This window comes from Clavelina lepadiformis, chromosome 9 (assembly GCF_947623445.1).
Source record: "Clavelina lepadiformis chromosome 9, kaClaLepa1.1, whole genome shotgun sequence".
NCBI lineage: Eukaryota > Metazoa > Chordata > Ascidiacea > Aplousobranchia > Clavelinidae > Clavelina > Clavelina lepadiformis.
In genome coordinates, this window is record NC_135248.1 from 9,707,953 (window position 1) to 9,725,227 (window position 17,275).

The window sequence follows — 17,275 nt, forward strand, 5'->3', positions numbered from 1 at the left end:
ATTTGGGTATGGGTGACTTCGAAGAGCAAAATGAGCAAATTACAGTATGCTGCTTGCAAGAAAGCTCTTGCCGATCATTTTGTGGTGCGGCGATAGTCGTGTAGCGTATATCTTGACTACACGTTTTTGTGGTTAGCTGTTAGTCATAAGTATTCCGTTTGACTTTAAAGTAATGAAAATATACATTTTACACTAAAACTGACTGAGCATAATAGGCATCTATAAAAATATCACGCTAAACCTTCTAAAGTGAAGGTTTTCTTTGCCTACCTTTTCTCTCTAAAACTTTTCGGTTTCATACTTGTGTACAGGCACTACATTTGAGAGATATCACGTCAAGTTTAGGTAGAATTTTTACATGTTTGAATATTTTGGCAATAATCATTGTAACGTCACTTAGCTAATGTCACTTAAACACAGTCATATAACAAGCTTATTTTCAGTGCAGATGTGTATGTACAGTATATACTGTTGTATATACTGTACATGCTGCAAATGCGCAGCTTTTCAAAAGCACAAAATTAAAACTCCACTTTATAATCTTTCTTTACCCTTTCTGTCTCTCTTCACAAAGATCGACCATGTACGTATCAGGGTGCGAGGTACGAAAGCAGGGACGTATTTAAACCGGAACCTTGTAAAGTTTGTCTGTGCGACAATGGCGAAGTTGTTTGCGATTATATCATATGCGATAAGCTGACCTGTTCTAACCAGCGCCAAAAAGAGGGAGAGTGCTGTCCAACATGTGTGAACTCTCAAGGTAATCATAAAATAGGTCACATTATCTGCTGCCCGGTACTATTCCCTGCACAATTCATGTCACGTATGCACGTTGTGCCGCAAATACTCATTTGTTCAGTTAGCGTAAAATATGTAATTGGTGTTATTTAAAGAATCCCAGTGCAAAACAATTTGTTTTATTTTCAGATGAGGTAAGTCCTGCTGTAGCTGAAACACTTTAGCAAGTGGAAAACTTTGGTTTGTTACTTAAATCTACGTGAAAATCCATCAGAAAGTTTTTGTTACGTTGAAAATGTTATACCGGTTTTTTATAATATCTGTCCAACATATTGTGCCAAAATGAAACTTGAGTTAAAATTAGTTATGATTCTTATGAATTAAAATTAGTTAATGGGCCGCAGGTATTGTGTCTTGCTCTTTATAAACATTTAAGTAGTTTATGATAAACTGCGGTTAAGAATCGTTACATTTACACCATTAGTGCTTACATAATAATCACTTAAATTATTACTAAGGCACTGAAAGGACAGAAAGGTGAACCTGGAGAAGTTGCTGATGATGGGGTGAGTAAATTAGATATAATCAAGTGTTCTTTTTCCAGACATTTACACAATTGAATGACCGTTTCAGTTTTGAATCAGTTACCTGGTATGTTTACTAATTACTTCATAAATTGTTTTTTGTAGAAAGAAGGACCACGTGGGTTACCAGGGCCTCCGGTAGGTTTGATTAGCGTATTTTTTTTTGCACATTCGGCTTGGTGCGGGTTAGAAAATTAACAGATTTAATGTTTCCAATTAGGGCTTTGCTGGACCAGAAGGACCCGATGGATCAGCTGGACCTGCAGGACCAAAAGTTTGCATTTTGTTGTTGTAATCATATGTAATTGCTTTGTGTTATTGATCTTAATATATACAGTAACGGTAATTAACTTTTACAGCACTAGTACAGTAGTAGTATTATGCATAATGTGCCAACTATTTTAGGGTGACAGAGGCCCACGAGGACGAGATGGCAATTCAGGTGTGCCGGGTCCACCTGGACCGCCTGGACCTGCTGGACAAAGTGGTGATGGAGGGGTAATTTGTTATACATATATTAGACATGCATTTACATTAACTTTGATTTTGTGAAAAATCCTGCAGATCTTGACAAAATAGTTTGAATGTTTTTAATTTTTATTCATTGTAGAAATGTTGTTGAGAAAAGTGACATTGTGCTGGTGAACTAGTGCTTTTTGGCAAATTATTATCATACTCTAATTTTATATGCCAATACGTTACTTTAGTCTAGTGCAATTATTTATTTCCCTAAATAAATCTTTTAATATATATTTTGCAAATTTTTCTTAAATGTTTTGTTAAACAGCTAATGGGCTGTTTCAATATTTTTATTAGATTATTGTTTACGACTACTTCTGTTTACGAGATGGTATAGAACTGATGTTACAATGCTTTTCGTTTTTCCACACTTGTTAAATTGACTTTGCTCAAAGTTTTTGTTTCAAAATATTAAATGTGTTATGCCAAATCTTAAAGCTGATAAACGAATATGGAATTAAAAATTTTTGAGTTTGAGAATTGAACAGCCAAAAATTAAAAAATTTAAACAAAGGCTCATATGTTTGGTTGTGGTTATAGTTTTGAAGCAGCGACTTACTTATGCTAAAAATGCTAGACACTTTACTTGCCTTTTGCTTACCATTTTCTGAAAATGGAAACAAAGTTTTGATCAAAACAAAGCAACAGAATTTGTAATTTTTAAATGAAACATATTATAATTACTCAATGTAATATTAACTCTAATTAAATGTTACTACAAGTAGGACAATCTTATAACCAGGGCTGGGAAAGTTTATCTGGCTAATATCCGCTTTACGGAGCTGCTTTACCCGAGCTAAGTGCCTCAATACTAATTTTCCAATACTAGGGTGTACTAGTTTTTATTAAAACTACTTGAATTAGTACTTGGTAACTCATGATTAATGCCAATCTGCCATGCCATAAACAGTCTTTAAAACTGTCACAGAGTGGCGCAAGAAGTAAAAATGAACAAAAAAAAACTTTTTTTAAACTTTTGACAACTTAAAGCACTGCAATGCTTTCTGATGTAACGCATAAAATGATCATAACCAACACTTGGCTTAAGGGAAGAAGTGCATATGCACAAATCAATTTGTGTTGCAATAATTTTGCATTGAACTATTATAATGTTTTAATCAGCTTATAAAGATAAATTAGACAAATATTGTTGAATCAATGTATATATATTGTAAAATTTGTTATAAGTGTAAGTATTTCATGAATAGAATCACAGAAGGGGCCCACTCTTTTGCTACGTTTATTGTAATGATTATATTTTTATGCAGTATTTGCCATCTGGACAAAAGGGACCATCTGGTGTTATAGCTGGACAACCGGTAGGATTACTATAATGATAACACATTTCCATACTTTTTATTTTGACATTTATGTTGTATTTACTATAGAATATCATTTTTACATATAGCAAAATTGGACTCATTTAGTACTCTATCTGTACAGTTCAAAATTTTGTGATTTTGTTTCTCTATTGTGTTATACCAGTGGGCATGGGTCTCAAACATGTAGCCAATCGACTAACCTGTGCGATTTTTGTCAAACCTTTGCTTTTTTTCCAATTCAGAACAGCACACTCTTTACCTTGTATTGCGAGATTTTTTTATCATCCAAATTGCTTGGAATAATGATTGTATGTAACATTTTTGTAAATGGTAGTATGTTCACAAGTTTACGCAACTGTGATTAATAATGGCACATTTTCATGAATGTATTTTTCACAAAATCTGAGGCTGCAAAACCAATGAACAGTAGAGCCTGTGTCATTAACTTCGCATTGCAAGTTCAGTGGTATATGCAGGACCATTCTGTATACCAAAAAGTAGTTTATGTAACGGATGTAGTTGCTAAATTAGTTACATTAGCTATATTTTGGTAAATGGAGTGGTCAGTATGTGCATACACCCATGACCTTGGACGTTTCAGAGACATTATAATTGCCTGACTCATAAAACAATACAACAAGTTTAAAATAATTCGTATATTAGAATGCCCTTCCTTTTTTGAAATAAACAACGTACCAATATGGTACTACAAAGTTACATTGTAATAGCTTAGGCTAATGAAGTGTCCAGCTAAATATTCAAATAGAAATACACTCTAGCACTAGTCGTTGTATATGCTGTTTGCTGGTATTACTACAACTACCAACCGGGGCTACAAACTCAATCAACTTTTATTTTGGTTCAAGTTCATAAAGGAGTTTAAGTGCTGTTTGGCAGAGTTGTTTAGTTATACCCATATACATGCTCAATGTTGGGTGCTTAGTCATGCATATCAGAAAAACCTGGTTCATCTTATAAATGATTTTTCTGTTTGTAGGGATCTATGGGACCAAGAGGTTTACCTGGTCCATCTGGAACATCAGTAAGTTTGATAACTTACACAGTGTGTCAGAGTTTTATTAATGATATCAATAGTTTGGAATGTATTTGTTTACAACAAACATGCTGCTGAAAAATACACATTCTCTTCTTAATGCAGGAAGTAGTTTAACGATTAATATTTTTAGCAAACACAATCGTAATATTTTATCTCTTGTTGTACTACTAGTTATCCTATTAAATTTCAGACTTTTTTCTTTAGGGCCCACAAGGTTTCCAAGGTCCACCTGGAGTATCTGGAGAGACTGGACCAATGGTAGGCAAAAATAGATATAGATAATTTTAAAGTTGGTGTGTAGTTATAGTTACTGGTATGTGTGCAAATTATTCAGTGAGAGGTGGAGGATGGTTACTGGTGATGCTACAATCATCTCTTTTATCTGCTTAATCGTTTTTATCAGTTTTTGGTTTGATTTCTTTCCTTTACAATCTTCCAAATTTGTTCGTATGCATATGAGGCTAAGTGCCAGTAGGTTACTTAGGTATATACTGTATACTATTAAGCATTTCTGAATGATATATATTTGCTTATTTTTCGTTAAGTGTTTATTAAGAGAATTGTATTTTTTTGCTTCATTTGCAGGGACCACCTGGTCAAATGGGCCCATCTGGCTTGCCTGGAAAGGATGGAAAAGATGTAAGTAATTAATTACTTTTAACTTTAACAACGTTTGACAACATTCTGTTCATGTTTGGTATATATCATAGGCTTCAAGCTTTTAAAAAGTTCAAAAATATTGGCAAGGGAGGGTATTAATTTCGCTCAAATACAAATACAGTGACACTACTAATCAGATGGATTAGTTTTTGATTTCTTTTTGAAGTAATTATTTCAGAAATACCTTACATATCAATTATAGAAACAAACAATAGAAAATTGTTTGTGTTTTAACAAAGTTATAAGCTACATTAATCAAAGGATCGAACTTGTATCACTCTGTTTTTGGGTGTAGCCAATAGGCACATCACAATACACACCATGTAATGAAGATGACCCCTTGCATCTAAAAAAATTGTTTGAAACTATTGCTTGCAAAAGGTAATTTTTCTGAACCTGCTTTGATTTAATAAATTTATTAAAATGGGGCATCCAAATTGAACCATCGGCAAAATTTATACACTAACTAGAATACAGTGGAAGCTTTGTAGTTCAATTTCACTCAACTCCAGGTGATTTTACGGGCCCTGTCAATCGCTTATTAAAGTATATGTAAACAACTAATGCCAAAAAAAGTGTTTTTGTTGTCCTCGGGCCTGTTATCTCGAAATTAGTCAAAAAATTGTCTACATGACAAATATTGTTATTTGTTTTGTTTTAATGGGTTTACATGTGAATTGTTTAGAAACGTTAAGTTTTAGTCGCATGTACAAGTTTATGAATTGGAAATAAATCTAACATAGATAAAAAAAAAAGTGACTATTTCACCAAATTGGTATGCTAAAAGTTGATTTTAGTTATTTAGGGTTTAATTGACGTTAGATTCAGACTGGAAGATTTAGGTTAGTGTACATAACAATTAAGGAACTGAGAAAAATAGCTTTGATTGCATGATTATTTTGGGTGAAATAGTGACAGCCAAACAAAAAATGCAAGTTTTTCATTCCCATTATTGCACTTATTGTTTTATTGCCTATTTGTTTCATCATGGATATTTAACACTAGATTTACTAACTGTTGGCACCCCCTTGACCACATGAGCAAGTTGCCTATAGTTAATATGTTTGTAAACATAGTAACAAAAGCACAAGCCAATGTATTTCTTTATGGTACACTATACGTCATCAAATAAAAATCACAATAGAAGCCATGTTCCTAGTTGCATGTAAGTAAATGCAATCATGTTGTTCTGTTATTTTAAAACCTTTCTTTAACTTAATCTCGCAGGGTACAGATGGAAAATCAGGAAAAACTGGAAGTATTGGGACTCCTGGACCAATGGTATAATTTAATCTGCTTGGCAATATAATAATTTAACCTTGTCTTAATTTTTTGTATGTTGTGATCTGCATTAACATTACTTGGTAATAAAATAGATCACATTTTTATAGGGACCTCGAGGATTTGCTGGAACACCTGGTGTACCTGGTGCAAAGGGTCATAGGGTAAGTATTTTGCTTGACACTTATGAAATTTAACACGAATGTAGTTCTAAAATATTATGCGTTAATTTTCAGGGCCTTTCTGGTACCAATGGAGAGAAGGGAGAAGCCGGTGTTGCTGGTGAAGGAGTGAGGCCCTCTTCTATTTGTTCATTATTGTATTATGTCATAGATGTTTATAAATCATAAGACGTACAAAACATAGACATATTTGTAGTTGTGCTCTTTGGACAGCTATTCTAATTTGACATTATACATTGTAATTCTTTAAGGGAGAACAAGGTGCAGAGGGAGAACCTGGACCTGCAGGTTTACAGGTAAAAACATGGTATCTACAGTAAACCTAGAAATGAACTTTTTAGAAGATATTAATACTGTCTCAGATGCCAACTTGGTTTTGGTATTCATCTGATCTTTGTGATGATAAATTTTTTCAGGGTCCAAGAGGTTTACCTGGCGATAGAGGACGACCTGGTTCAGTCGGAGCACCCGTAAGAAGTTTCTTGTGTGATTCTAAGATTACTAAAAGTTTTATTACTTTATCACATGAAACTTAATGAAAACATTTTATAATACAGTAGTTTAAGTCTTTGACATTAATTTTTAGGGATCAAGAGGTTCTGATGGCCTTTCAGGACAATCCGGACCTCCAGTAAGTTAAAATTTTCCGAAGAATTAATTTTTTTTTAATGTATCAAAGTTTGTTTTATACTACTACTTGTCAAGTTACATCGTATTTTAGTTATGGGAAACTGATCTGCTGTGTTTGTGTACTTGTTATTTTAATTACGTATTTAGGGTCCGACAGGAAATGCTGGACCACCTGGTTTTCCAGGAGCTCCTGGATCCAAAGTAAGAAATTGCTTGTAACTGATACTTTTCGTTTTAAAAATATCCAATATGCATTTGTCTTGTTTATTCTGAATTGTTTACATATTCCTTCGATTTTAGGGAGAAGGTGGTCCAACAGGCAGTCGTGGTCCTGAAGGCCCGCAGGGTTCTCGTGGAGAATCTGGCACTCCTGGACCACCCGGTCCAGCTGGATTAGCTGTAAGCACTGTTTTCAATGTTCAATATGAAAGCAAATACAAGGCTTTTAACAACAGTACATTTTTTTTCTTTAAACAGGGAGCCTCTGGTGTTGATGGAATGCCTGGACACAAAGGTTCAACGGTAAGTTGGTTCTAGATTAGTGTTACTTAGCTTATTTATTGGCAACTCGTCAGCTTAAAGTTAAAAGATTCATTAAATAATCCAAATTGGTTTAAACTGAGGGAAAATATCTGTGAAAATGAGACAACACTTCTGACATTTTGGTATCTACATCACGCCAATTCTAAAACCCAGTTATTTGCATATGTGAAAGTATATTTAGGTCAAGTAAACAAAAATTAGTTTACTATTAATGTGAAATTAAATGAAATTATTTACCTATTAGTGTATTTCTATAGGGTGCATCTGGTGTCGCCGGACCATCCGGAATGCCTGGGCCTCGTGGATCTCCTGTGAGTTTGCTTTAAAAACAATCCCTGCATTAAATTACATTCTCTGACATTGTGATGTACTCTTCACTTTTAATTTTCTAAACTTTAATGTATACTGTTAACACATTTATCATTTGCACTCCAGGGTCCACAAGGAAACATTGGTAGCCCTGGAACAAAGGGAAATCAGGTGAGATTATATTCTGTCAATGTATTTGATTCTACTACGGGGTACATTGTACATGCATTGAAGATGATTATTTAATTAATACCTTTATAGTTATTGAATTGTTTTGTGTAAACAATGCAGAAATAACACTTTTTTAATATTCCATTTACACACCTCTTATGCAATATGTGCGTCTGGAAGTTTTTTATTATGACTTACGTACTACTGTATAATTTTAGGGAAATCCTGGCCAAACAGGATATAAAGGAGATCAAGGTCCCAAAGGGTCACAGGTATTTTGAAAATAATTTGCTAATCACCCTATAAATCTCATGCTGCTTTGAATTGTTGTTCTTGTTTACACCTTACATTTTTTGCAGGGTTCAGTTGGACCGCAAGGTCTGCAGGGATCGCAAGGTGAAGAAGGAAATAGAGTAAGTCACTCACTGCACATGCTAACTGTACAAAACAACTTTCTGTAGTTAGAAATTATAAAAAATCATTACTTCACATAATTCTATCTTCCGAGTTTTTTTCATTCTTTAAATTAAACCAAATAAAAAGTGTAAGCTAAATAAACTCCTGTAGTGTGCAGCATCTAAAATCATATTATAAATCCAGGGTCCCAGAGGAGAAATTGGGCCAGCCGGTCCACTTGGACCAACTGGTGAACGGGTGAGTTAGATTTGTGTCAAACAGAGTATTAAAACCTATGCAACTATGTAATTGAATTAAAAAGTATACCATTTGAGCTTGGAATCATGATAGTAACATCTCTGTTAACCTTTACAGGGTGCAACTGGTAACAGAGGGTTCCCCGGTTCTGATGGTTTACCAGGACCTAAGGTAGGTTTCACCTTTCCTTGTCATAACTTATGTTTGGTATTATGGAAGATGTTTGTGTTAAAAGATGTTTTTTTTCAGGGTGGCACCGGTAGAAGAGGTAAACCAGGTTTTGGTGGACCTAAGGGTTCTACTGGAGACCCAGGTCGTGCTGGTGAACCGGGTCTTCCCGGTGCTAGGGTAAGAATTGTGGTTTTTATAAGTTTTGGTTAAATTTTGCAATACTGTTTCTGGCAGTTTCGTATTAATCTATTCCACCAAACATCTGTCTATGAGCTCATTTTATTAACATAGTTAAGGTGATTATATGCACAACATGTAAAGATAATGATTATGGTGTAGTTGATACTTGATATCTACCAGCAACAAACAAAGATAATTAATTGTAAGGTTTTTTTCTATCCAGTTTTATATGATAAATGCATTTTGCGTTGACAAGCAGTTTATGACAGTGAAGTAAAATGTGTCTCTCTTACCAAGCAAAAGTGTTAAAGCTAAGCTACTGTGCTTTATCTACTGCTTTCTCACGATAAATTTTATTTGTAGGGCTTAACAGGAAAACCAGGTGCTGAGGGACGTCAGGGCAATCAAGGTCCTGCAGTAAGTATATAGCAGTTAAGATATTGAATGATTTGGATAGGAATAACAATGCATATATAAGCTCACTAAACGTAAATATGTATTCATTTTGTTCTAAACAGTAGTATCAAGTGAACTTTTTATGGACGAAATGTTTGAATTTACACTACACAAAACGTGTTACATTCATTATATTTTTAAACTTGTGGAGATTACTATAATTGTTCTGTTATTGTTAGTGCACAATTAATATAAGTTGTTTGATATGTTTGATGTTACTATGTTGAAAAATATTTCAGGGCGTACCTGGAGATGATGGCCGATCAGGACCCTCTGGTCCACCAGGACAGAAGGGTCCAGCAGGTTCAATTGGTTTCCCAGGTGTCAAAGGATCTAGGGTATGTGTCATCACAGTGGTTTCAAGGAAAAAAGAAACATGTAGTAGTAATCATGCATAATTTTTTTACAGGGAGAAAGTGGTAAAACTGGAGAGAAGGGAATTTCAGGACCGCCTGGATTGCGTGGTGCACCTGGCAAGGATGGAGAAAGTGGCTCACAAGGTCCATCAGGACCTGCTGTAAGTAATGCAATAAATACATAGTGTATGACAGCACGTGTTGATAACGCACGATAGATTGTATGAATGACATTCAAAAAAATATTATTTACTACTTCAGTAAGCATTGAACTAAGCACTGTGCAGGGTGTTGCTGGTGAACGCGGTGAACCTGGTCAACCCGGCCCAACAGGATTTCAAGGAATGCCAGGACCTCCCGGACCAAATGGTGAACCAGGAAAACCGGGTGAAATTGTACGTATCGCACTTTTATTTCAACAACAAGAAAGATAGTATCCTTTGATGTGCGTTTTACTAATAAATACCTGAAAAATGTCTAGGGTGTACCTGGAGAAGTGGGACCATCAGGTGAGTCAGGTTCTCGTGGTGAACGTGGCTTCCCTGGTGAAGTTGGGCCTGCAGGCTCGCAAGGTCTTCCTGGAACTAGAGGTGTGCCCGGCATCCCTGGGAGTGATGGACAAAAGGTAATTATATCAATCAGAAAGGAGTTCGAAGGTTCGATAGCATAAGTTATAAATGTATAATAAAGGGTCAAATGGGACCACTAGGACAACCTGGTGAAATGGGACCACGTGGTGCACAAGGTGTGATGGGAAGTCGTGGACCTTCAGGTCTTCCTGGCTCCAAAGGCGACCAGGTAAGACTGTTCATTTACTAACCTTTGGCTTTTGTTGATATTTCTTATTAAGCTGAAAACTTTTTCAGGGTGATACGGGACCAACTGGATCTGAAGGTGAACCAGGAAAGGAAGGTTTAAGAGTAAGTTTAAGACAATAATTGTGTCACAGTTGTGTATATCACAAGTTGATAAGTTCCTTGTGAGTAGTGAGTAATCAAATCTCACTCATATGAAGTTGGCAAGTTAATAATACTGGTAACAACAGAACTTTTTGTAGGGGCTGACTGGACCAATTGGCCCACCTGGACCACAGGGATTAAATGGAATTAAGGTAACAAATTAGATTTCAGGAAATAAAATTCTATGGATAAGAAGATAAGTGGATTTTTCATTTTTTAGGGTGACTTTGGTGCTACTGGTGAAGTCGGCCCAAGTGGACCTCGAGGTTCAACTGTAAGTTAGATGCTATTTTTTCGTCCTTTATAGGTGCATGGTGCATTCAGAAAGTCCAAATTTTTCATGGCACATTTTCCATAATACAATACAAAAGATCAGCCAATGTTTAAAAACGCTAGTGGATCCTAAAAGAATTTCAGAAGTTTGTGATTTTTCTGTAAAGTTGTTGTGGCACACAATTTTAAACCCACTACGTCATTTTGGCAATCGAACGTTTTTCTCTTGTTGCAAGTGTAAAGATAGTGTGTACATGAAAAAGATAACGTAAATTATTATCAGTTACATGTTGCATGTAACGAAAAAGTAAAGCAAGTATTGTTTAGGGAGAACGAGGTGATCAAGGATTGGAAGGGCCCCCAGGGTTTCCAGGAGCTCCGGTGAGTTGATTTGGTCCATACATTTTAGAAGTTCAAAAACAATTTTGGGTCCTTTGGAAAGTGTGCTTGTGCCTTGTGTTTGATTTGTTGGTTGTTTTGCAGGGTACTGAAGGTCAACCAGGCAAGAAGGGTGAGGGCGGTCCTCGTGGTGTTAAAGGAGAAGGTGGCCAGCCTGGACCCCAGGGACCAGCCGGTTCCAATGGACCACCTGGTCCTCTTGGTTTGACTGGTAGAAAAGGAACACGTGGATCACTTGGGCCACCCGTAAGTTAGATGTTGGATATATGTCAAACATCAATTGATTTAGCAATCCTCAGATGTCAGAAGTGAATAACGACAATCTTTATTAAACAATTTTTAAACTACATTGACAGCATAAATAGTTAATCTAGAAAGGAAAAAAATTGTTATTATACCATGGTCAATATTTCATTAAAGTTATGTAAAAGTGTCTCTCACAAAAAATTCTTAAACCTTATTGAGTGATAAATTTTAAAAATCATAAATTTGCTATAACACAAAAACCAATTTTTGTGGGTGGTATTTCCATCTAATTTTTTTTTAATTCGGTTTATCTTCATCATTGTAGGGTCCGTCTGGATTTCCGGGACCAGCAGGGCGACCGGGCCCAGGAGGAGATCAGGGAAGCCCAGGCCAGCAAGGTAATTCTGGAGAACCTGGTAAACCTGGATCCAAAGGAGCTCGTGGTGATTTAGGTCCTGCTGGAATTCAAGGAGAGCCAGGTAAGCTTTGCATAGATTTTTAAAGAGTAGTTAATTGTGTTCTCCTTTCTGATTGCAGCAACTAGTAATTTTAATGTTAAATGTTAATTACACATGTGAAGTTACCAAGCTGTTGTGTACAACTCTGTTAATGGCAGAAAATTTGTGTTACTCTAAAGCAATTTAAAGCATTTACATAATACAGGCATACGAGGTATTAATGGACAGCCTGGAGAACCTGGGCCCTCAGGTGAACTGGGACCACAAGGTGCACCTGGTGCTTCTGGATTTACTGGAAACCCTGGTTCTCCTGGCAACCCGGTAAGTAAGCTAGGATTTTGTGTGATATACGAAAATTGAATGAAAACAGAACGTTTGAATTGTACATTCTTTGAAAAGGGGTTACCTGGACCGCAAGGAGGTCAAGGGGAACGGGGACCATCTGGCTTACCTGTAAGTAGTTTCGGTGTGTTACTAATGTTACGTTAAAATCCTTGTTTTTTTGCTTATATATCTGCTTTTGCAATCATTGCGTAAGTTCAAACTCTATTTAAAATTGAGAAAAAATATAGTAAAAGAAATATGCCGGGAAATAAAGCATTTACTTTTTTTAAACAAAATTTATCTAAATTTTGATATATTGAGAAAAATGCTGCAAAGTTTTAATGACATGGAATTGGTTTTCATAGGGAGAAGAAGGTAAACAAGGTAGATCTGGTTTGCCAGGAGAACGTGGTGCTCCTGGAGACATTGGCCCTGTTGGGCCGATTGGACCACCAGGAGAATTTGGACCAGAAGGGGTCCAAGGTCGAGAAGGTACCCCTGGTCGTGATGGACAGTCAGGAATTAAGGTTTGAGATAGAACATAGGTTTTGCTTTATGTTTTGTACATACTGTACTTTAATTTTCCAACATAAATGAATTGATTCGGCTTTAGGGAGAAATGGGACCTCTTGGTCACAGCGGCCCACCTGGTGGACCCGGTATGCCTGGACCACCTGGTCTTACTGGAATTGAAGGAAAAAGTGGACCACGTGGTGATTCTGTAAGTTCTTAGAAATTTTGTATTATATACTGAATGAAATATTCTGTTTCATGTACTGTACGCTATTTGTTTGATGCAGGGCCCACCAGGTACACAAGGACCACCTGGACCTGAGGGAGGACGTGGTGTATCAGTATGTATAGTTTTATGTGAACTTATTTTTGCACTAACTTACTATAAGGCCGTTTGCTTTTAATTAGCATTTTTTGTTGGTAACAGCAGGCTGCATTTTTTAGGGACCACAAGGTTTACGAGGAGACAAGGGTTCGGGTGGAGAAACGGGACCCATGGTAAGTAAATATTTTGGACGATTTACCAGTCCTCAAAAAATTATTTACATCGTTGTATGTATTTTATCATTTGTTAATTATTGCTTAATTGTAGGGACAAAAGGGACATCGTGGTTTCAGCGGTCTGCAGGGTTTACCAGGTCCACCAGTAAGTAATATTTCTGCTGTTTTTAAACAGAAATGTAATACGAGGTTAGTTTTCTACATCTCTAATTTTCCTTTTAATTATTAAATACAGTAATATAGTAAAATTTTGTATCGCCCTATAGTTAAGGATAAATCTGATGAAATAGAAGAAAGTAATTTCCTTTTAAATTATCCAGGGTCCACAGGGAGATGGAGGAGCTGTTGGACAGGTTGGACCACAAGGTCTTAGGGTAAGTGGTTAAATATTCTCATTTAAAAGAGAAATCAAGGAGTAACATAATTTTGCGGGACGTTTGCGAATATAACTTTAATTAATGACAGGGGTCAACTGGGCCCAGAGGTATTCCCGGAAAAGACGGCAATCATGGACCATCTGGTCCAATGGGTCCAAGTGGACCACGTGGCTCGTCTGGTGAAGACGGAATGAAGGTAAACTACATCCGAGTATAAAAGATACTTATAACCGCTAAGTTTTGTGTGATAAAATCTTTAAATAATTTTTTTTGTTATAGGGCCCTGCTGGACAACCAGGGCTCCCTGGACCACCCGGACCACCTGGAGTGAGTTTTTTTTTAAATTAAGTTAAGTCAGCCGCGTTTTTGGGTCTTTTCACTTTTTTATGTGGGTTTAGAGCGGAGTCGATCTTGCAGCTTTCAGGATGCCGGCCTTTTCTTACAAAGGGCCTAGTGTTTCAGATCAACCAGTCAACGACGATGCAGCTATTGAGCGCGATAACGAGGTAAGATGATGACAGGATTTAATTTTTGCAACGTAGTGAGTTAAAGAAAAAAATTTGTCTCTCGTGAGGTGATGCTTCGTACTGGGACAAACGTTATTCTTTTATAGATGATGTTGGCTCTGAAAGAACTGACATCCTCTGTAGAGACCTTGAAGGCACCAAGAGGAGCAGACCGAAAGTCGCCTGCCCGCTCTTGTATGGACATCTATTTGGCTGAGACACAGCAGGGAATTGTACCAAAGGACGGTTCGTGCAATTAATTTCCTACTTAAATACAATTAGATTTGCTCAATATTTCAGCAGTACAACATGTTTTGTTGTTTTCATTGGTAACTGCTGCCTCGGTGTTGTCTCTTGTTGGGGTAAATGCAAGTTGCTTGATTGATACAGGCGTGCGATGGATTGATCCCAATGGGGGTTGCACTGCTGATGGCATCGAAGTTTACTGCAACTTCAACACCTTGGAGACTTGTGTGTATCCTACTCAGCGATCAATTGCAAACGGAACTCACTATAGCGCTGATGAACTAAATGGCGGCTATCTCTATTACGGCCAAGCGAGGTACGGGCGAAATATTATTATCTATATTCTATCACTATGGCAAAACCATGTATTATTGTCGTGTCTAACGGGCTCACTAAGTTGAGTGATGGTTTTTATTTTCAGAACTGGCCGGCCGATCTCTTATGATCCACCGCTAGAAAGCAGAGTCGAACACGCCGATTATCGAACTCAACTTACCTTCTTACGCCTTCTCAGCAATAGCGCCAAACAGGTTGGTAAAAAGATTCTTAAGGTAGTTCTTCGGCTGTTCTTAAGCATGTGATTAAATACGGAGAAAAAAAGTAAATGAAGATACCTTAAAATTTAACACGTCGCATTCAAAATTAAATTGTTTTCAGCGCGTTACTTTCTACTGCCGTAACATGGTCGCTTATCACAATGACATCACTGATAGCAAGGATCAAGCAGTAAAACTGAGAGGTTATGGGGACACTGAGTTTACGGCAGAAGGGAGGTCAAGGAATACATACAGCGTTCTTCAAGATGGCTGTGCGGTAAGTGAAATTGACAGGTTCTAAAATTTGAAAGGGCTATTTGTGGATAGTCAGTCAATCCTTTCAATTGGTTTAAAAAAGATAATAATTGGCCCTGTTAGCCAATAGCTAACTTGGAATATAAAACCCCTTGTTTACAGGGCCGACCTACGTCATGGGGCAAGACCATTATTGAGTACGAAACAGAGAAAGTTGCACGCATGCCTATCACCGATATTGCGCCTTTGGATGTTGGTGGATCGGATCAGGAATTTGGGGTCGAGTTTGGCCCGGTTTGCTTCAAGTAAAAAGCTAAGTTGATTTCACGGAAAACGGACCGGCTTTAACCCACCCGACTACGATTTTTGCCTAATCCCACATACCGATGACGACGCAACATGAAAGCGTTTTTGTTTTTGTTAAATGTGCAAAAATTGCTTGTGTGAACGATGATGATGACATTTAGCGTATTTTTCGACGAGTTTATGTGCCTTTTCTGTATCTTTGCATATTGTGTACCTAATACTTTTCAGCATATTTTGAATCATACGCCCGTTTCAACTTACATCTGTTTTGTATCGATCCTTGTGTATTCACTATAAGCCCCACGTGTAGTATGCATAAACCCACTTTTTATTCTTTTTATTATTATGCCCGCTTTGTCGTCAATATTTGTAATCGCGCCCTTGCTATTTTGTATTCACTATCTGCACTCTAAAAATCTGCTCCGTATGCGACTTGTTAGGTAATAGTATGTGTGTTTGCATTAGCACGTTTTCAACGACTACTTACTTTTTTTATTCCATGTTCATGAGGTTATTTGTTGCTTTACAAAATACCCCTTCTCTTTTTTTTCAATAATCTCTCTATCAGGACCCGTTTAACCGCCCGAAGCCATCGTGGCCTGCCGATTTTTGAGCTCCGCGTGCTTTTCGTTGACTGCAAATTGCCATCAGCGGATGAATTTCCCGCTCTCCAGTACGCTTTTGAAAGACGTCATTCAGAGGCATTTAGGTAAAACTTAAAGGTCAAGATTGCACTGATTCGGTTGCGGTGGAAAGTTACCTAGAAGAAATATCTACTATGCTTACCAGCACTAAGTAGCGTCGATATTTCTTGGATGAGGTAAATAATGTGCAGTCCATTGGTCAGTCACCGAAGATCATGCGATGTTCACAATTCAGTGAAAAAAACTTTGACTTTGATGCGAAACGAAGCTTCCCCTCCTTTCAACGAGAAACGATAATTTTCCACGTTCGAAGTTTAGCCTGCCTTTTTATTTCTTATATTGTTAACTATTATGCAAATAAAATGACCTTACCGTCAGAACTTGCTTGTTATTATCGTCAACTGACCAGCACCGGATTTAGGATTGGGCACGGGACCCAACGTTTTAAGTTGTTTTGCGTGTTTATTTCGTTTTAATGGTCCCTGCCCTGGAAATTTTGATATTTTCAACTAAACCAGCTGCACACATCGATGATTCAAGAGCACGTGGGCCGCTGCACAAGAAAGACTCGCTCACACCAGCCGGGGCTACTGGGGCATGGCCCCCTCACGAACTCAAGTTTTGAGGTCCATAGGCGTCTGTTATCAAAAGCTCAAAATGCGTTATCAAAAGCTGATAGCACGATTGAGTCGCAGCAGTAGCCTATATGTATGTTTTCAATAGATTGCTGCACTCAACCGATGTATTTTTTTGAGGCCGCCGAAACAGCTAAAAATCTGCAGAATGAAGCGTTTGCGCTTGAATGCTAATTATTATGCAAAATTTTACAGGTTACTAAAAAGTTGTGGGGCCGGCTTACTCAGCTGTAACTGACAAAGTGGCCCGCGACAGCGAATAGGTTCGTCACCCCTGGTCTAGC

General features: G+C 37.2%; 1 protein-coding gene across 1 annotated transcript; it reads left to right on the forward strand.

The window, feature by feature from the left end:
* Window positions 1-1,247: 1,247 nt before the first annotated feature.
* LOC143471375 (uncharacterized) lies at window positions 1,248-16,736 on the forward strand (the record flags this gene model as incomplete). Its single annotated transcript, XM_076969838.1, has 52 exons — window positions 1,248-1,304; window positions 1,428-1,460; window positions 1,543-1,596; window positions 1,728-1,820; window positions 3,110-3,160; window positions 4,161-4,205; window positions 4,425-4,478; window positions 4,806-4,859; window positions 6,108-6,161; window positions 6,272-6,325; window positions 6,398-6,451; window positions 6,595-6,639; window positions 6,760-6,813; window positions 6,930-6,974; window positions 7,121-7,174; window positions 7,274-7,372; window positions 7,451-7,495; window positions 7,774-7,827; window positions 7,952-7,996; window positions 8,215-8,268; window positions 8,356-8,409; window positions 8,597-8,650; window positions 8,768-8,821; window positions 8,900-8,998; window positions 9,365-9,418; window positions 9,697-9,795; window positions 9,867-9,974; window positions 10,101-10,208; window positions 10,295-10,438; window positions 10,504-10,611; window positions 10,680-10,733; window positions 10,871-10,924; window positions 10,993-11,046; window positions 11,373-11,426; window positions 11,529-11,690; window positions 12,016-12,169; window positions 12,354-12,469; window positions 12,548-12,601; window positions 12,838-12,999; window positions 13,086-13,193; window positions 13,273-13,326; window positions 13,430-13,483; window positions 13,578-13,631; window positions 13,807-13,860; window positions 13,952-14,059; window positions 14,143-14,190; window positions 14,262-14,369; window positions 14,477-14,615; window positions 14,760-14,931; window positions 15,037-15,145; window positions 15,273-15,428; window positions 15,569-16,736. Coding segments are annotated over 52 exons (4,155 nt in total), but the record flags the coding sequence as incomplete, so codon positions are not given.
* Between the last annotated feature and the right edge of the window lie 539 nt (window positions 16,737-17,275).